General features: G+C 57.8%; 1 protein-coding gene across 3 annotated transcripts in view; it reads left to right on the top strand.

Moving 5' to 3' along the window:
• HSPG2 (heparan sulfate proteoglycan 2) overlaps positions 1 to 14,728 on the top strand; it is a 99,094-nt gene that overhangs the window by 43,996 nt on the left and 40,370 nt on the right. For 2 of the 3 annotated variants that reach the window (XM_055331125.1, XM_055331124.1), the window contains exons 10-33: positions 1,144 to 1,275; positions 1,430 to 1,574; positions 1,667 to 1,818; positions 1,911 to 2,057; positions 4,903 to 5,066; positions 5,541 to 5,720; positions 5,820 to 6,016; positions 6,112 to 6,259; positions 6,967 to 7,094; positions 7,780 to 7,866; positions 7,959 to 8,017; positions 8,196 to 8,263; positions 9,331 to 9,471; positions 9,580 to 9,756; positions 9,929 to 10,108; positions 10,227 to 10,345; positions 10,992 to 11,103; positions 11,279 to 11,392; positions 11,476 to 11,603; positions 11,960 to 12,046; positions 12,509 to 12,558; positions 12,903 to 12,997; positions 13,293 to 13,433; positions 13,691 to 13,882. In XM_055331125.1, the coding sequence (XP_055187100.1) occupies positions 1,144 to 1,275; positions 1,430 to 1,574; positions 1,667 to 1,818; positions 1,911 to 2,057; positions 4,903 to 5,066; positions 5,541 to 5,720; positions 5,820 to 6,016; positions 6,112 to 6,259; positions 6,967 to 7,094; positions 7,780 to 7,866; positions 7,959 to 8,017; positions 8,196 to 8,263; positions 9,331 to 9,471; positions 9,580 to 9,756; positions 9,929 to 10,108; positions 10,227 to 10,345; positions 10,992 to 11,103; positions 11,279 to 11,392; positions 11,476 to 11,603; positions 11,960 to 12,046; positions 12,509 to 12,558; positions 12,903 to 12,997; positions 13,293 to 13,433; positions 13,691 to 13,882 (3,143 nt within the window). Of the gene's footprint in view, positions 1 to 1,143; positions 1,276 to 1,429; positions 1,575 to 1,666; positions 1,819 to 1,910; positions 2,058 to 4,902; positions 5,067 to 5,540; positions 5,721 to 5,819; positions 6,017 to 6,111; positions 6,260 to 6,966; positions 7,095 to 7,779; positions 7,867 to 7,958; positions 8,018 to 8,195; positions 8,264 to 9,309; positions 9,472 to 9,579; positions 9,757 to 9,928; positions 10,109 to 10,226; positions 10,346 to 10,991; positions 11,104 to 11,278; positions 11,393 to 11,475; positions 11,604 to 11,959; positions 12,047 to 12,508; positions 12,559 to 12,902; positions 12,998 to 13,292; positions 13,434 to 13,690; positions 13,883 to 14,728 lie in introns of all 3 variants that reach the window. The other variant, XM_055331123.1, reaches the window with a different exon arrangement.

Genomic DNA, 14,728 nt, shown 5'->3' with positions numbered 1-14,728 from the left:
GTCTGACCACCCGTCTGATTGTTGCCCATCCGCCCAGCTGGCATCCATCCATTCAGCCAGCGTTAAGGACATTCTGACAGTTAAATGGGTGAGGCCAGAGAGCCAGACACCCTATTGCGTAGCATCTCGAGTGTCCTGTCCCATAGGGGAACCCTGGGGATCATTAGTCTGAGATTGAGGATGATCTTCAAACTATTTCTCTGCAATCCTGGGTCCCACGTCTGGGTACATGGTGGCCTTCCTTCTGTCCTCGAGTCCTTCCTCCACCTTCCCTGTCCCGTATTGGTGCTGGAGGGAAGCGACAGCATGCCACAAACTGACGAGGGGTTTAGGTTGTCCTTCCTCTGGCTGAGCTTGCCTGATGAGACATCCCCTTGGGGAAGAGGAGTAATTGATTGAGGGTTTTAGTCGAAAAGCCGTTCTCAGCTGGGGAAAAAGCAAAGGAGACGAAGTCATTGATGGCAGAGCAGGACGGAGAATGTGAAAGCTGAGTGACCTCAGCTCACTCATAGAGTGTTGGGCCAGAAGCCCCAAGCTGGTCAATAGATGGCTGCCTCCTGGCCTCTCTCACTTCCTTCCCTGTGGGTGTGTCGCCTCCCCTCAGGCTCGGCCTTCTCTGGCCTTGTCCGTGTGTCTGTCTCAAAGTCCATCTCCCCAAGGAAGAATGCCAGTCATCATCTCTTAGAGATGCCCAGTTGGGGCCCAGCCCTGGTGCCAGACCGCCTCTGGCTGGTCCACTGGTGGTAGCCTCGGGTCAGGTGCCACCCCTGGGCCAGTCAGAGGGGTACAGGCCCCCTGCAAGGCCTTCCTGGTAGAGAGAACTGCACCAGGCATTACCTGGTGTCTAGGGATACCGGCCACTTGGCCTGTGCCTTTGACAGAGGTCTTGTGTTTCTGAGGGCGCCGAGTGCGGGTAGACCTTAGTGACCATGATGTGCCGGGTATACCTCTGTTTTAGGGAATGCAGGTGGAGTGAGGGGGCACAGGGTAATGTGATGAGCCATTCGGTGGCCGGCTGTGACAGTGGGCAGTGTTGTGGCGACAGTGGGTGGGTCTCATCAGGGCAGCTGTGTGTCCTGGGAATTGGGTGGTCCTCCTTGAGGGCAGTGTCTGCTGCCCACACCGTCTGGCTCTGTCCCCCAGCTGCCAAGCGCCCCGAGGATGTGTGCGGGCCCACGCAATTCCGCTGTGTCTCCACGAACACGTGCATCCCGGCCAGCTTCCACTGTGACGAGGAGAGCGACTGTCCCGACCGCAGTGATGAATTTGGCTGCAGTGAGTAGGGGCTGGGGTTGGGGAGCTGCAAGCTGTGGGCCCTGGGCCCGGGGTGGGTCCCAGTACCCCTGTCCAGAGTCTCAGTCCTGCTCCCCTCATCTGCCCCTCTTCCTTTTGCCCTTCACATCCCTCACTCCTGCTCTGGTCTCCCCAGTGCCCCCCCAGGTGGTGACCCCTCCCCAGGAGTCCATCCAGGTTTCCCGGGGTCAGACAGTGACCTTCACCTGTGTGGCCATTGGCGTCCCCACCCCCATCATCAACTGGAGGCTTAACTGGGGCCACATCCCCTCTCATCCCAGGTATGGTTCTAAGCCTGGGCAGGGCCTAGGGTATGGGGGACGCTGGGCCAGTGGCCCCGACCTGATCCCGCCTCTGTCTCGGGGCTCTCCAGGGTGACAGTGACCAGCGAAGGGGGCCGTGGCACACTGACCATCCGTGACGTGAAGGAGGCAGACCAGGGTGCCTACACCTGTGAGGCCATGAATGCCCGGGGCATGGTGTTCGGCATTCCTGACGGTGTCCTGGAGCTCATTCCAAAGCGAGGTATGGCCGGTGGAGAGATGGGTCCTGGGCGTGGTGGTGGAGCCAAGGCTGCCTGCTGGTGACCGGCTGCACACTCCTGTGCCACCCGGCAGGGCCCTGCCCCGATGGGCACTTCTACCTGGAGCACAGCGCCTCCTGCCTGCCCTGCTTCTGCTTTGGGGTCACCAACGTGTGCCAGAGCAGCCGCCGCTTCCGAGACCAGATCCGGCTGCGCTTTGACCAGCCCGATGACTTCAAGGGTGCGTTGATGGGTGGACAGTTGGGCAGGTGCCGTGGTGGGCGGGGGTGTGGGGTGGCATTGGGGGGTGGTAACCAGGTTCCAGTGGGCTCAGGGAGGGGACAGATAAGAGAGAGCAGTATGCGTGGGGTGGATGGGGTCAGGTTCAAGGATGGCCATAGGGTTGCTGAAGAAAGGCTGAGCCCTGTAGGAGTAGCATTTCAGGGGGAAACAAACATTTTAGGAAAAACCAAATCCAGACTTGATGTCTGCCTGCTTGGGTTACAAAGAGGATGGGCTCTGGAGCCAGATTCCTTTTTTTTTTTTTTTTTTAAGGATTTTACTTATTTATTCATGAGAGACACAGAGAGGCAGAGACACAGGCAGAGGGAGAAGCAGGCTCCCTGCAGGGAGTCTGATGCAAGATTTGATCCCAGGACCCTGGGATCACGACCTGAGCCGAAGGCAGATGCTCAACCCCTGAGCCACCCAGGTGCCACTGGAGTCAGATTCCTGATGTAAATCCCAATGCTCCCTTACTGCCTGTGTGCCTTAGGTCAAGTTACTGCCTTGTGTCTCCTTTTTCTCATCTACGAAATGTGGATAAAAGAAGAACTACCTCCCACATTGTTGTAGGGACTTTAAGGGTTAACACTCAGAATAGTGCTCAGCCCATGGTAGGTGCCCAGTATACATCCCCTGGTGTCCTTGCCATCATCCTCATTATCCTCATCCCGAAGAGACTGAGAGGTGCCCGTGTCCCCAGAGCCAGGCTCTGGCATCTTCTTAGCCTGGGGCTGACCTCCAGCTACACCAGTTACCGTCTATGGGACTCTTCGCTTCTCTAGGCCTCTTTCCTCAAACCTCCGTTCTCTCTGGCTCTGAAAGGCAGAAGGGCAGGGGCCCAGGCATGACACCGATCCGGGTTCGAGTTCCAGCTCCTGTTTCCCGCCTCTCTTCAAGCTGCACCCCATCTCACTTTCTGCATCACAAAGGATGCAAGGAAGGGACTCGGCTGCCTCCATAGTAAACTCTCAGCACTGTGGCCCAACACACAGCCATCGTGCAGCCAGTGGTCCTTGCAGGGTCGGGGTTGGTTTTACTCCTTTAAGAGGAGGACCCTGAGGCCCTCCGAGAGACTGTGGGGCTTCTCTGCAGAGGCTGTTTAGAGCTGGAACCCAGGCCTGTCTAATCGGAGTCAGAACGATCAGGGGTCAGGGTAGGCAGGGATTCCAGGCTGAGCAGGTGGCCTGGACATGGATGGTGACTAGGACACAGGGGACCCAAAAACATCCTGGAAGGAAGGGAGGAGGGCAGGCCTGGGGGAGCGTGACCCAGGCTTGGGGGCTATGTATGGTCATCCTGCAGATGAGGGTGTGACTCTTCCATGGTTACAGGGCTTACATTTATGATGAAGGGGAGAAGCTGTTACCACATAGATGTAGACTTAGCACAAGGAAGGAATTTCTAAGAGGCAAATCTGTCCAGGGTTGGAAGGGGACTGCCTTTGGAGGTAAGGAGCCTCTCATCCCTTAGAGCTTTTTCAGTGTGGCAGTCACTAGCAACATGTCGGTATTTAAATTAAAATTAATTAACTCGCACCCCTGGGTGGCTCAGTCGGTTAAGTGGTTACGTGTCTGATTCTTGGTTTTAGCTCAGGTCATGATCTAGGGTTGTGATATCGAGCCCCATGTCGGGCCCCATGCCCAGCAGGGAGTCTGTTTGGATTCTCTCTTTCCCTCTCCGCATGCCCCTCCCCACCGTGCACACGGGCTTTCCCTCCCTCTCTCAAATAAATTAATTAATTAATATTTTTTTAAATTAATTAATTCACTTTCTCAGCTGCACTAGCCACATTTTGAGCACCTGGTAGCCACATATGGCTAGTGGCTACCGTATTGGAGAGGCAAGTATAGGATATGTCCATCCTCACAAACATTTTCTTGGATGGTTAGTGCTGCCCTAGAGACCTGGAAGCATGCTGTAGAGAGAAGTCCTCTGTGTGTGTGTGTGTGTGCGCCACGCGTGAGTGCACATGTGCACACTCATGGGGGTGTGGGGGTGGTTGGGCTAGATGACCCTCATCATGACAGCTGTTTTTGAACACTCCTTTTGTGTCACACTCTGTTTGAAGCACTTCATATCAATTTGCTCATTTTATCTTCTCAATAAACTGAAGCAAGTTTCTTTATCTGTAAAATGCATTCCATTTTACAGAAAAAGAAACTGAGGCCTTTGTTCAGACTCACACAGCTGAAGGGTGGTAGAACCAGGACTTGGCCTCTGTTCTTGAGCCCTGGGCAGCTCTCTACTGCCCCCTGAGGGCCGTTCCAACCCTGACAGTCCATGGAGCGGTCCTCCAGCAAAAGGCTCTGAGAAGTCCTGCTACAAAGCATCCCCTTGACCTTTCTTTTGACCCTGTGGTTCCCAAATGGTTCCCAGCTGTCATTCTTCAGCACTGACTTTCCCCAGAGTGTGCTTTGGGAAATGCTGCTCCAAAACCGTAGGAAAGGAAAACACTGCTTTTTTTTGGGGGGGGGGGGGAACACTAAAGTTCTCTTTAAATCAGATTTCTTGGGATCTCTGGGTGGCTCAGTGGTTTAGCGCCTGCCTTTGGCCTGGGGCATGATCCTAGAGGCCTGGGATCGAGTCCCGCATCGGGGTCCCTGCAGGGAGCCTGCTTCTCCCTCTGCCTGTGTCTCTGCCTCTCTCTGTGTGTCCCTCATGAATAAATAAATAAAATCTAATCAATCAATCATATTTCTCCCAGAACTTTCCTATCTTTCTGGATGACCACCTCTCAAGGTGGGTGTCAACGGTCCGCTCGTGCTGCGGCGCTCACCCCTCCCCCCTCTTGCTGCCCGCAGGCGTGAATGTGACAATGCCCGCACAGCCCGGCATGCCACCCCTCTCCTCCACCCAGCTGCTGATCGACCCTGCTCTGCAGGAGTTCCAGCTGGTCGACCTGTCTCGACGCTTCCTGGTGCATGACTCTTTCTGGGTTCTGCCCGAGCAGTTCCTGGGCAATAAGGTGAGCAACCGGCCTGCTGCTCTGGGTGGGGAAGGAGCCAAGCCCCCCTCACATGCCCAGAACCTCCCTGGGCTCCGCTCCCTCTGGAGCCGGTAGGCAGCAGGACAGACTCAGCTCTGGGGGAAAGGTGGGAAGTGGCTCATTCATTCGGGATGCCTGGCCGCCACCCTCAGGTTAGAAGGAATGCGGACTCTGCCTTTAGGAAGGGTTCCTGGACCATTCCCCCACACCTGGGATGGGGTCAGTGCCCCTCCTCTGGCCTCCCTGGGCACCTTTTATTCTACTACCCATTGGACCGAGTACCCCAAAGGCAGAGCCAGGTCCCACCCATTTCTGCTTCCCTGGGCCCTGCCCTGTGCCAGGCATGCCATGAGTGCCAGGCACACAGGGAAGGGGGAGAAGGGCCAAGTGGACACAGAGCAGGCATGGGGTGTGCTCCAGCTTCCCTGCCCTGATCTGCCTTGTCTCGGCCAGGTGGATTCCTACGGCGGCTTCCTGCGCTACAAGGTGCGCTATGAGCTGGCGCGTGGCATGCTGGAGCCAGTGCAGCGGCCGGATGTGGTTCTTGTGGGCGCCGGGTTTCGCCTTCTCTCCCGAGGGCACGTGCCCACACAGCCCGGCACTCTGAACCAGCGCCAGGTTCAGTTCTCTGAGGTAGGTGGTGCCTGGGCTCTCTGGGCTGTGGGGGGAAGGGGCTATGGTCTGGGCAGGTGCTAAGGTGTGACGCCTCCGCACACCTCTGTTCGTATCCAGGAGCACTGGGTCCACGAGTCTGGCCGGCCGGTACAGCGGGCTGAGATGTTGCAGGTGCTGCAGAGCCTGGAGGCCGTGCTCATCCAAACCGTGTACAATGCCAAGATGGCCAGCGTGGGCCTGAGCGACATTGCCATGGACACCACCGTCACCCACGCCACCAGCCACGGCCGGGCCCACAGTGTGGAGGAGTGCAGGTGCCTGACGGAACCACAGGGTCCCCAGCAAGGTGAGGGGAGAAACAGCAAGGCTCACGGTTCCTGTAACCACTGTCTTCATCCTGCCTCCACAGATGCCCCATTGGCTATGCCGGCTTATCCTGTGAGAGCTGTGATGCCCATTTCACCCGGGTGCCTGGCGGGCCCTACCTGGGCACCTGCTCGGGCTGCAACTGTAATGGGCACGCCAGCTCTTGTGACCCTGTGTATGGCCACTGCCTGGTGAGTAGTGCCAGTTGGCACGTGGACTGGGGTAGAGGGCACAGATGGTGGGAAACCCAGGCTGAAGTCTCTTGGTGCCCATAAGCTTAGCATGAGCCTCTAGAATGACTGTCATGGCTGCTGGATAAACTATCATGACCTCTGGATGCATTAACAGAGATAGAGCGTCCAGATAAGGGAGGTGAAGGTCCTGCTCTCTTCCATCCTGGCCAGAACAGTCCTGGAGAGTACTGTGTTAAGGATGGTCCTTAGCAAGGCAGCCCTAAGGGGGGAAGAAGCCTGGAAATCATATCTCTTTCTAAGGAATAGTAGAGGGCGCTGGGATCATGAAGTTGACAGAAGACAAGGCTCCAGCAGGGCAAACTACTATCTTCAGTTCCTCAAGAGCTGCATAGGGTGGGAAGAAACCGATTCCGGAGGGCTGAAATGGCCAATGGGTACAGGTTAGAAGAGAGAGGCGGGCTTAGGTCAGTGTAAGGCAGGCATTTAGAACCTTCTGTGGCACAGGCTGCCCGTGTAAGGTGATGAATTCTCCATCCAGATGCAGCTGGATGCTCCCCTGTCTGCAGAACTAGGGAGTAGTTCCAGCATGATGGAGGAGGCTGGGCCAGCCTCAAAGGGCCACCCTCAGAATCCAGTGTGGCTCTACACTGGGGGCAGAGGGACTACTCTGTGGGACCTGAACCACTCCTTCCCCTTCCCCCCAGAATTGCCAGCACAACACAGAGGGGCCACAGTGCAACAAATGCAAGGCTGGCTTCTTCGGGGACGCCACAAAGGCCACAGCCACTGCCTGCCGGCCCTGCCCTTGCCCATACATTGACGCCTCCCGCAGGTCAGACCCAGCTTGGGGTTGGGGAGGCGGGGATATGCTGGGGGGAGTGGGTCGTACAGCAGCTAGGGTATACTCTGGGCAGGGAGGTGGGAGACGCAGGTTCAAATCCTAACCTGGTCACTAAATTGTCCTGTGCCTCTTGACCTCTCTGGGCCTCAGCTTCCCTCCCCATATAATGGGCCCATCTGTCTTTCTAGCATTGCTATGAAACTGCAGAGCAAGAATAGGTGAGCAGGGGTGCCTGGCTGGCTCAGTCAGTAGAGCATGCAACTCTTGATCTCAGGGTTGTACGTTCGAACCCCATATTGGGTTGGAGAGATTACTTAAAAATTTTAAAAATCTTGGGACACCTGGGTGGCTCAGCGGCTGAGCATCTGCCTTCGGCCCAGGGCGTGATCCCAGGGTTCCAGGATCGAGTCCTGCATTGGACTCCCTGCAGGGAGCCTGCTTCTCCCTCTGCCTATATCTCTGCCTCTCTCTGTGTGTCTCTCATGAATGAATAAATAAAATGTTAAAAAAATTAATCTCAAAAAAAAAAAAGGAAGAGGTGAGCAAAGAAACGGCATCATGTCTCATGGCAAACTGTGCCATGTAGGCAACAGTCATTTCCCAAGGTGGGAATGTAAGCCCTGGCCTGGCCCCTCATTGCAGCCCTGCCCTATGTCCTGCCACTTGATACCCACAGATTCTCAGACACCTGCTTCCTGGACACGGATGGCCAGGCCACATGTGATGCGTGTGCCCCAGGCTACACAGGCCGCCGCTGTGAAAGGTGAGGGAGAGCCAGCGGGGACCGGGGGAAGCAGGTGCTGTCCTGGGTGGGGACATGGAAGCACCGCTGACGACCCTCCCTCTCTCCACCAGGTGTGCCCCTGGATACGAGGGCAACCCCATCCAGCCAGGCGGGAAGTGCAAACCCACCAGTGAGTATCACAGCCACTGTCCCTCAGCACCTCCCTGGGCTGCCCACTGGGCCCCAGTCCTGGAGACCACCCCCAGCCCCTCATTCCTTGGGGAGCCATCCCATCCTGCCACCTGTCTGGCCAGACTGGGTTCATCCCATTCCCACCTGCCTTGCCAACACCCACTTTGTGCTTCCAGACCAGGAGATTGTGCGCTGTGACGAGCGAGGCAGTGTGGGGACCTCTGGGGAGACCTGCCAGTGTAAGGTATGCATGCCCTCCCCCCACCACCCAGGGGCCTTCAGTGGGCACAGCTGAGAGAGGGAGGGAGGCTCCACCTTCTCCATGGCTCCTTGGCTGGTGGGTGGTGGCCTAGCCAGAGGCTGTTGGGCCTGGCCTGCTTGTCTTACCCTCACTGAGGTGGCCTGCCCTCAGGAAGGAGCCTCAGCTGGGGAGTCAGGTAACCTGGGTTGAAGTCCTGGATCCTTTGCCAGTCATTCTTTGCGTGACTGTTGTATCTGTGTTGTTGTACCTTTGCTTTTTATATTCTCACGCTGACGTGACCATATGGGTATTAGCAGCCCCAATTTGCAGTTGAGCATCGGAGGCCCAGAGGCGGGACATTATTTGCATTAAGACTGGGAGAATCAGGTGTCAATGGAAAAAAGAACTGGACAGATTTTGGAGTTAAGCACTCCTCATCTTAAATCCCAAAGTGGGTTAGTGAGCTGAGGGACCTGGTGTAAATCATTTCCCATCCCTGAGCCTCCGTTTTCTCATGTGAAGCATGGAGCTGTCATATACTTCTCAAAGTACTGAGAAGACTTAAGTGAGACGATGGATGAACAGTAGCCAGCACAGTGCATGAAACACTCCATAAAGAGTAGCAGCAACTTTTAACCGAGTTGCTGTACTTCAGATCTTTTTTTTTAAGATTTTATTTATTTACTTATTCATAAGAGATACAGAGAGAGAGGCAGAGACACATCCTGCAGGGAGCCCGATGTGGGACTCGATCCTAGGACCCCAGAATCATGTCATGAGCTAAAGGCAGATGCTCAACAACCACTGAGCCACCCAGGCGTCCCACTGTATTTCAGATCTACATGTATTTCTGAGCCTCCCACCAACCAAAGAGAAAAGGGAAAAAAGATAGGTTGCATAAGCTTCCATTAATTGGGAATTGTTCCCATGGTGGCAGCCCTGCTTACAAGTGCTCTTTCCGTGGCTTTCCTGGCCTTGGGTCCCCATCTAGAATGTGGGCAGATTAAGCTGGAAGCTCCAGGCAGCCCCTCCCGTGGGCCATCCTGCAGCTACCAGCTCTGTGCCTGCAGAACAACGTGGTGGGGCGTCTGTGCAATGAGTGTGTCGCCGGCTCTTTCCACCTGAGCACCCGCAACCCTGATGGCTGCCTCAAGTGCTTCTGCATGGGCGTCAGTCGCCAGTGTACCAGCTCCTCCTGGAGACGTGCCCAGGTACCTGCGTGGGTGGGAGGGGAGACAACTGGGATCCCCGAGCCCCAGGGTGGACCATGAGCCGGTCCCAGCCCCCAGCCACCGTGCCGGTCTCTCTCCGCCTCACAGGTGCAGGGGGCTTCTGAGGAGCCCGGGCAGTTCAGTCTGACCAATGCCGCAGGCACCCACACCACCAGCGAGGGCATCTCATCACCCCTGCCTGGGGAGCTGGTCTTCTCTTCCTTCCACAGCCTCCTGACCGGACCCTACTTCTGGAGCCTCGCTTCACGCTTTCGTGGGGACAAGGTGGGCAGGGGCTGGCGGGAGAAAAGGAATTCTGGGCAGCAGGCACAGCACACGCAAAGGCCGGGAAGCAAGAGTATTACGGTGCCTTCGGAGAAAAGGTGGAAGACGTGGCTGGCGCAGGGGCATGGCTGGATGTGGGGCCTCAGCTGAGCATGTCTACCCTGTGTCCCAGGTGACCTCCTATGGAGGAGAGCTGCGCTTCACAGTGACCCAGAGGCCCCAGCCTGGCTCCATGCCCCTGCACGGGCAGCCCCTGGTTGTACTGCAGGGCAATGGCATCGTCTTGGAGCATCACTCTTCCCGGGAGCCCAGCCCTGGCCAGCCCAGCACCTTCACCGTGCCCTTCCGGGAGGTGAGCAACACTCCCCGGAGCCTTGCTGGGGAGGGGTGGGCACCCTGCCTGTCTCACTCAGGGGTGTCAGTATTCCAGGACGTCAGGGCTTACAGCACATGTGTCCTCTCCTTGGCAGCAAGCATGGCAACGGCCTGATGGGCAGCCGGCCACACGGGAGCACTTGCTGATGGCCCTGGCGGGCATCGACACCCTCCTGATCCAGGCGTCCTTCAGCCAGCGGCCGGCCGAGAGCAGGTGTCTGGGGCCAGGGCGGGAGGACAGAGGGGCTGGGGCCAGCGGTTCCAGTCTAAGCAGTGCAATGTGGTGTGGCCAGACTGCCAGCTCTCCCACATGCAGGCTGTGTGGTCTTTGGTGCCTCATTTTCTCCATCTGTAAAATCAAGATCACGGGGCCTCTGTTTGGTGGGGCTCCCTAGAAGCAAAGCTGAGATGAGGATTGCGGCAGCACACCACTCACAGTGAGAACGTGGGAGGGAGGGAGAGGGAAGGACAGACGGACGAAGGAAGGGGAAGTGGCCAGACAAGGAAGCAGTCTCAGATAAAGACAAGCCTCAGCCTCACCCCACAGGGGGCTCTGCTTTAGAGCAAAGGGGCTTTTGTACGCTCGGTCACCCTGTCCTTGTCACCCCCAGGGTGAGCATGGTGGTATGTTCTGCCCAGGAAAGGAAAGCTCAGTCCCCGAAGAGAAAGTTGCAGGTGTAAGGCATTCGCCTCGGCCCTCACAGCAGCTGGAGGATGGACCCCCAGCTGGGGAGCCAGACGGGGCCCCACAATATCACAGCAGGGCTGATGGGAGAATTAACGACATGATCACACGTGGAGCTCCAGGGATGCCTGGCCCAGAACGTGTGCTTGTTCATAATGGGTCTTGTCATTCCCAGGGTCTCTGGTATCAGCATGGACGTGGCTGTGCCTGAGGACACCGGCCAGGACCCCGCACTGGAAGTGGAACAGTGTACCTGCCCACCCGGGTACCGTGGCCCATCCTGCCAGGTGAGGCCTGCAGCCCTGCCCACCTGTGCGCCAGCCACCTCCTTGGTGCTTCCCGGCTCCTCCCCCTTTAGCTCTCCTGTCATCCCCAGGCCCACACTGCCCCAACCCCCGTGGGCACTGCCCTGAATGGGCCCTGCCAAAGAGGGTCCTCCTACTGCCACCTTCTTGCCCCCAGGACTGTGACACAGGCTACACACGCATGCCCAGCGGACTCTACCTGGGCACCTGTGAGCGTTGCAGCTGCCATGGCCACACGGAGGTCTGTGAGCCTGAAACAGGTACCTGCCAGGTGAGTCCTGCCCTCCTTCCTTCCGACCTCAGGAATCTGTGGCCTGCAGGGGCCCAGCTTCAACCTACGCTCTGCCCCTCCAGGGCTGCCAACACCACACGGAAGGCCCTCAGTGTGAGCAGTGCCAGCCAGGATACTACGGGGACGCCCAGCGGGGGACGCCGCAGGACTGCCAGCCGTGCCCATGCTATGGAGCCCCCGCTGGTGGCCAGTGCGTCCAGCCTCTGCCTGTACCTGCCCTTTCCTGAAATATCCCCTGCCCCCTTCCAGACTCCCTTCATCCCAGGCCCTTCTGAGAGGCAGTGGTTAAATCCTGGCCTCGCCACCACCAGGGGCCTATGTCACTTTGTGTGAGATATGCTTCCGTCTCTGGCCCTCAACTTCCTCATCTGTGAAATGGAGATAATGATACACCCCAGCTTGGCCACCCATGTGAGAGCTGAATGAAGACTCTTAGCACAGGGCCTGGCACATAGTTCGCTTGCCCACTCTTTGTCTCCCTGCTCCCCTGGTCCTAAAGGAAGGGCTGCTGGCCTTCTAACTAGAAATTTGTCCCCCCCCCATCAGGGCTACCCATACTTGCTTTCTGGACACCGACGGCCACCCCACCTGTGACGCATGCTCCCCAGGCCACAGCGGGCGTCACTGTGAAAGGTGAGGCAGGTGGTGGGCAGGTGGGGAGTGTGCAGGAGGGGCTGCCCCAGAAGCTCCCACTCTCCCCTCACTCAGGTCCCCAGAGGACAATCAGCTCCCCTCCCCGAGAACCTAAAACCTTAGAGATCTAAGCCTGTAGTTCCCCTCCAGCCTCTGCCCCCACCCCCACTCCAGCCAGGCCAGGGCTTTCCCAGAAAACCCCTCATTCCTGCAAAAGATCCTGGATTCAGGGCCCCATCATGCTCACTCACTGTCTCGGTAGCCTCAGGCCGGTCCCTGCCCTTCTCCCCCCATCTCCCTATCTGTAAAATGGGCGGGTTAGGCTGATTGATTCCTTCCCACACTGAGAGGCCTGATTCCAGCCTGAGTCCGACAAGGGCCCCCAGCACAGTCCTGGGCTCACAGCAGGCTCCCCAAGATTCCTTGGCTCTGCCCTCCCTTCACCCCATGCTTTCTCCCTAGGTGTGCCCCAGGTTACTATGGCAACCCCAGCCAGGGCCAGCCATGCCAAAGTGAGTAGGGTTGGGGAGGCCTTTGGGGTTGGGCTCCCCTGTCTCCCCCAGGGGTGGATCTGGGTCAGAGCCTCAGTTCTCCTTCGACCTGCACCAAGTGACTTTACCTTTCTGTGCCTCGGCTGCTTTATCTGTACAATGGGTGTAGTAAAAAGCTCACTGGCTCCAGAGGGCTGCTATGAATGGATATAACGCCTACGTGTGGTAGGTGGTCAGAAATAAATACTCCCTCCCTGGGTGGTGAGTTAGATGCCTAGACGGTGGTGGAGGTGAGGGTGCGGTGGTGGAAGTGAGGGTGCGTGGAGGCGGTTTGGGTTTCCAGCTCTGGCTTCCCTCTACCTCAGGAGACGGCCAACTGCCAGAGCCTATCGGCTGTGGCTGTGACCCCCAGGGCAGCGTCAGCAGCCAGTGTGATGCCGCTGGCCAATGCCACTGCAAGGTTAGCTCAACCCCCTGCTGCCTCTGAGGCCCCGAACTACAGCCATGGTGGCTGCCCTGCTATTCCCTCTGACCGTACCCTTCGGGCCGTCCCGGAGCCCCCACCACCTGTCCCGAGGCCCCATCTCTGCCCCGCTGTTCAGAGCCTGGTGGGAAATCAGGAAGCCTCTGACAGGAGCGGGGCCTAGGCACGGGGGCTGCAGGGGCTCCCCCAGAACTGCGGGAAGTGGCTGGGAGGCTGGAGGTACCAGAGATCTGCCCGAGCCCCACACCCACCCTTCTGTCCGTCCTCCCAGGCCCAGGTGGAAGGCCTCACGTGCAGTCACTGCCGGCCCCACCACTTTTACCTGAGTGCCAGCAACCCCGACGGCTGCCTGCCCTGCTTCTGCATGGGCATCACCCAGCAGTGTGTCAGCTCCTCCTACACCCGCCACCTGGTAAGAGCGTGTGCGCCGCCCCTCTCCGAGTCACCCCTGGGGCTGGGCAGAAAGCTGGCATCCCCTATGCCTGTGAAGGCACCCACCCCCCTGACCCCATTATCGCTTGTGTCAGCACAGAGCCCAGCACCCCTTTCTTCTCCCCTGTGGCCTCCCGATTGCCCTGTTATTTCTGTCCTAGCCCTGCTCTCAGCAACCCCCACCCTGTGACCCACCGCTGAGCCCACGCTGACACCCTGTCCTCTCTCTGCTGCTAGATCTCCACCCACTTTGCCCCCGGGGACTTCCAAGGCTTTGCCCTGGTGAACCCCCAGCGGAACAGTCGCCTGACCGGAGGCTTCTCGGTGGAACCTGTGCCCGAGGGCGCCCAGCTCTCCTTTAGCAACTTCGCCCACCTTGGCCATGAGTCCTTCTACTGGCAGCTGCCGGAGCCGTACCAGGGAGACAAGGTGTGATGCGCGGTGAGGGCCGGCAGGTTCTCCCCGGTCGCCGGTTCCGAGCCAGGCCCTGCTGAGCCCCGAGGCCAGCGGGGACTCAGACACAAGTTGACCTCAGAGCAGGCGTCGGCCACATTGTGCTTAAGCGTGTGACCTTTGGGGTCAGATAGGCTTCAGTCTAAACCCAGCTCTGCCATTTATCAGCTGACTGCCTTTTGATAAACCTCAGCTCCAGGGTGGCTGGGAGGATGGGAAGCCGTGCCTGGCACACGAGAAGTGCCCTCCTGTTAATGATTATTAGCTTTCATGCAACAAAGAGGTCCTGGGTGAGGCCCTGGAAGCACAGGGACAAATGACACAGCACAGTTTCAATTTCATCCATTTGCTCCCTCAACGTTCTCTCGTCTGTGCTATTGGCTCCGTGTCTAGTGTGATACTAATTCTGATTATAGGTCATAGTTATTGAGCCCTCACTGTCCCGGGCATTGCTCCAAGTGCTTGTACTTGTAAATCACCTCTACTGCCCCATGTCCCATGGGAAAACAAAGGTGCCACCCAGAAGGTGGCAGTGCTGGCATGCAGACCCAGGTCAGAGGCTGCCCTGGGATACTGTACTGGTCAGGGAGGAGCCGCGGTTCGGTGGGGGAGGTGGTGGTGATGGTGGTGGTGTGGGGTACAGGATCTTAGGGGCAGACTCTGGAGCAGCCTGCCCAAATATGTTCCTCGAACTGTCCATGCCCCCCAGTGGCACCCAGGGAAAGCTGGTGTTGGTACAGGAGTCCCCTGCTGGCTGAGATCAGGGCTCAAGCAGTTGTGTCCCCTCACCCAGGATTCCAGGGAGGTCAGGGACACAGGAGG

This window comes from Nyctereutes procyonoides, unplaced genomic scaffold (assembly GCF_905146905.1).
Source record: "Nyctereutes procyonoides isolate TBG_1078 unplaced genomic scaffold, NYPRO_anot_genome, whole genome shotgun sequence".
Classification (NCBI taxonomy): Eukaryota; Metazoa; Chordata; class Mammalia; order Carnivora; family Canidae; genus Nyctereutes; species Nyctereutes procyonoides.
Note: the sequence above shows the minus strand (reverse complement) of the source record. Positions and strands in the feature narration are given on the sequence as shown.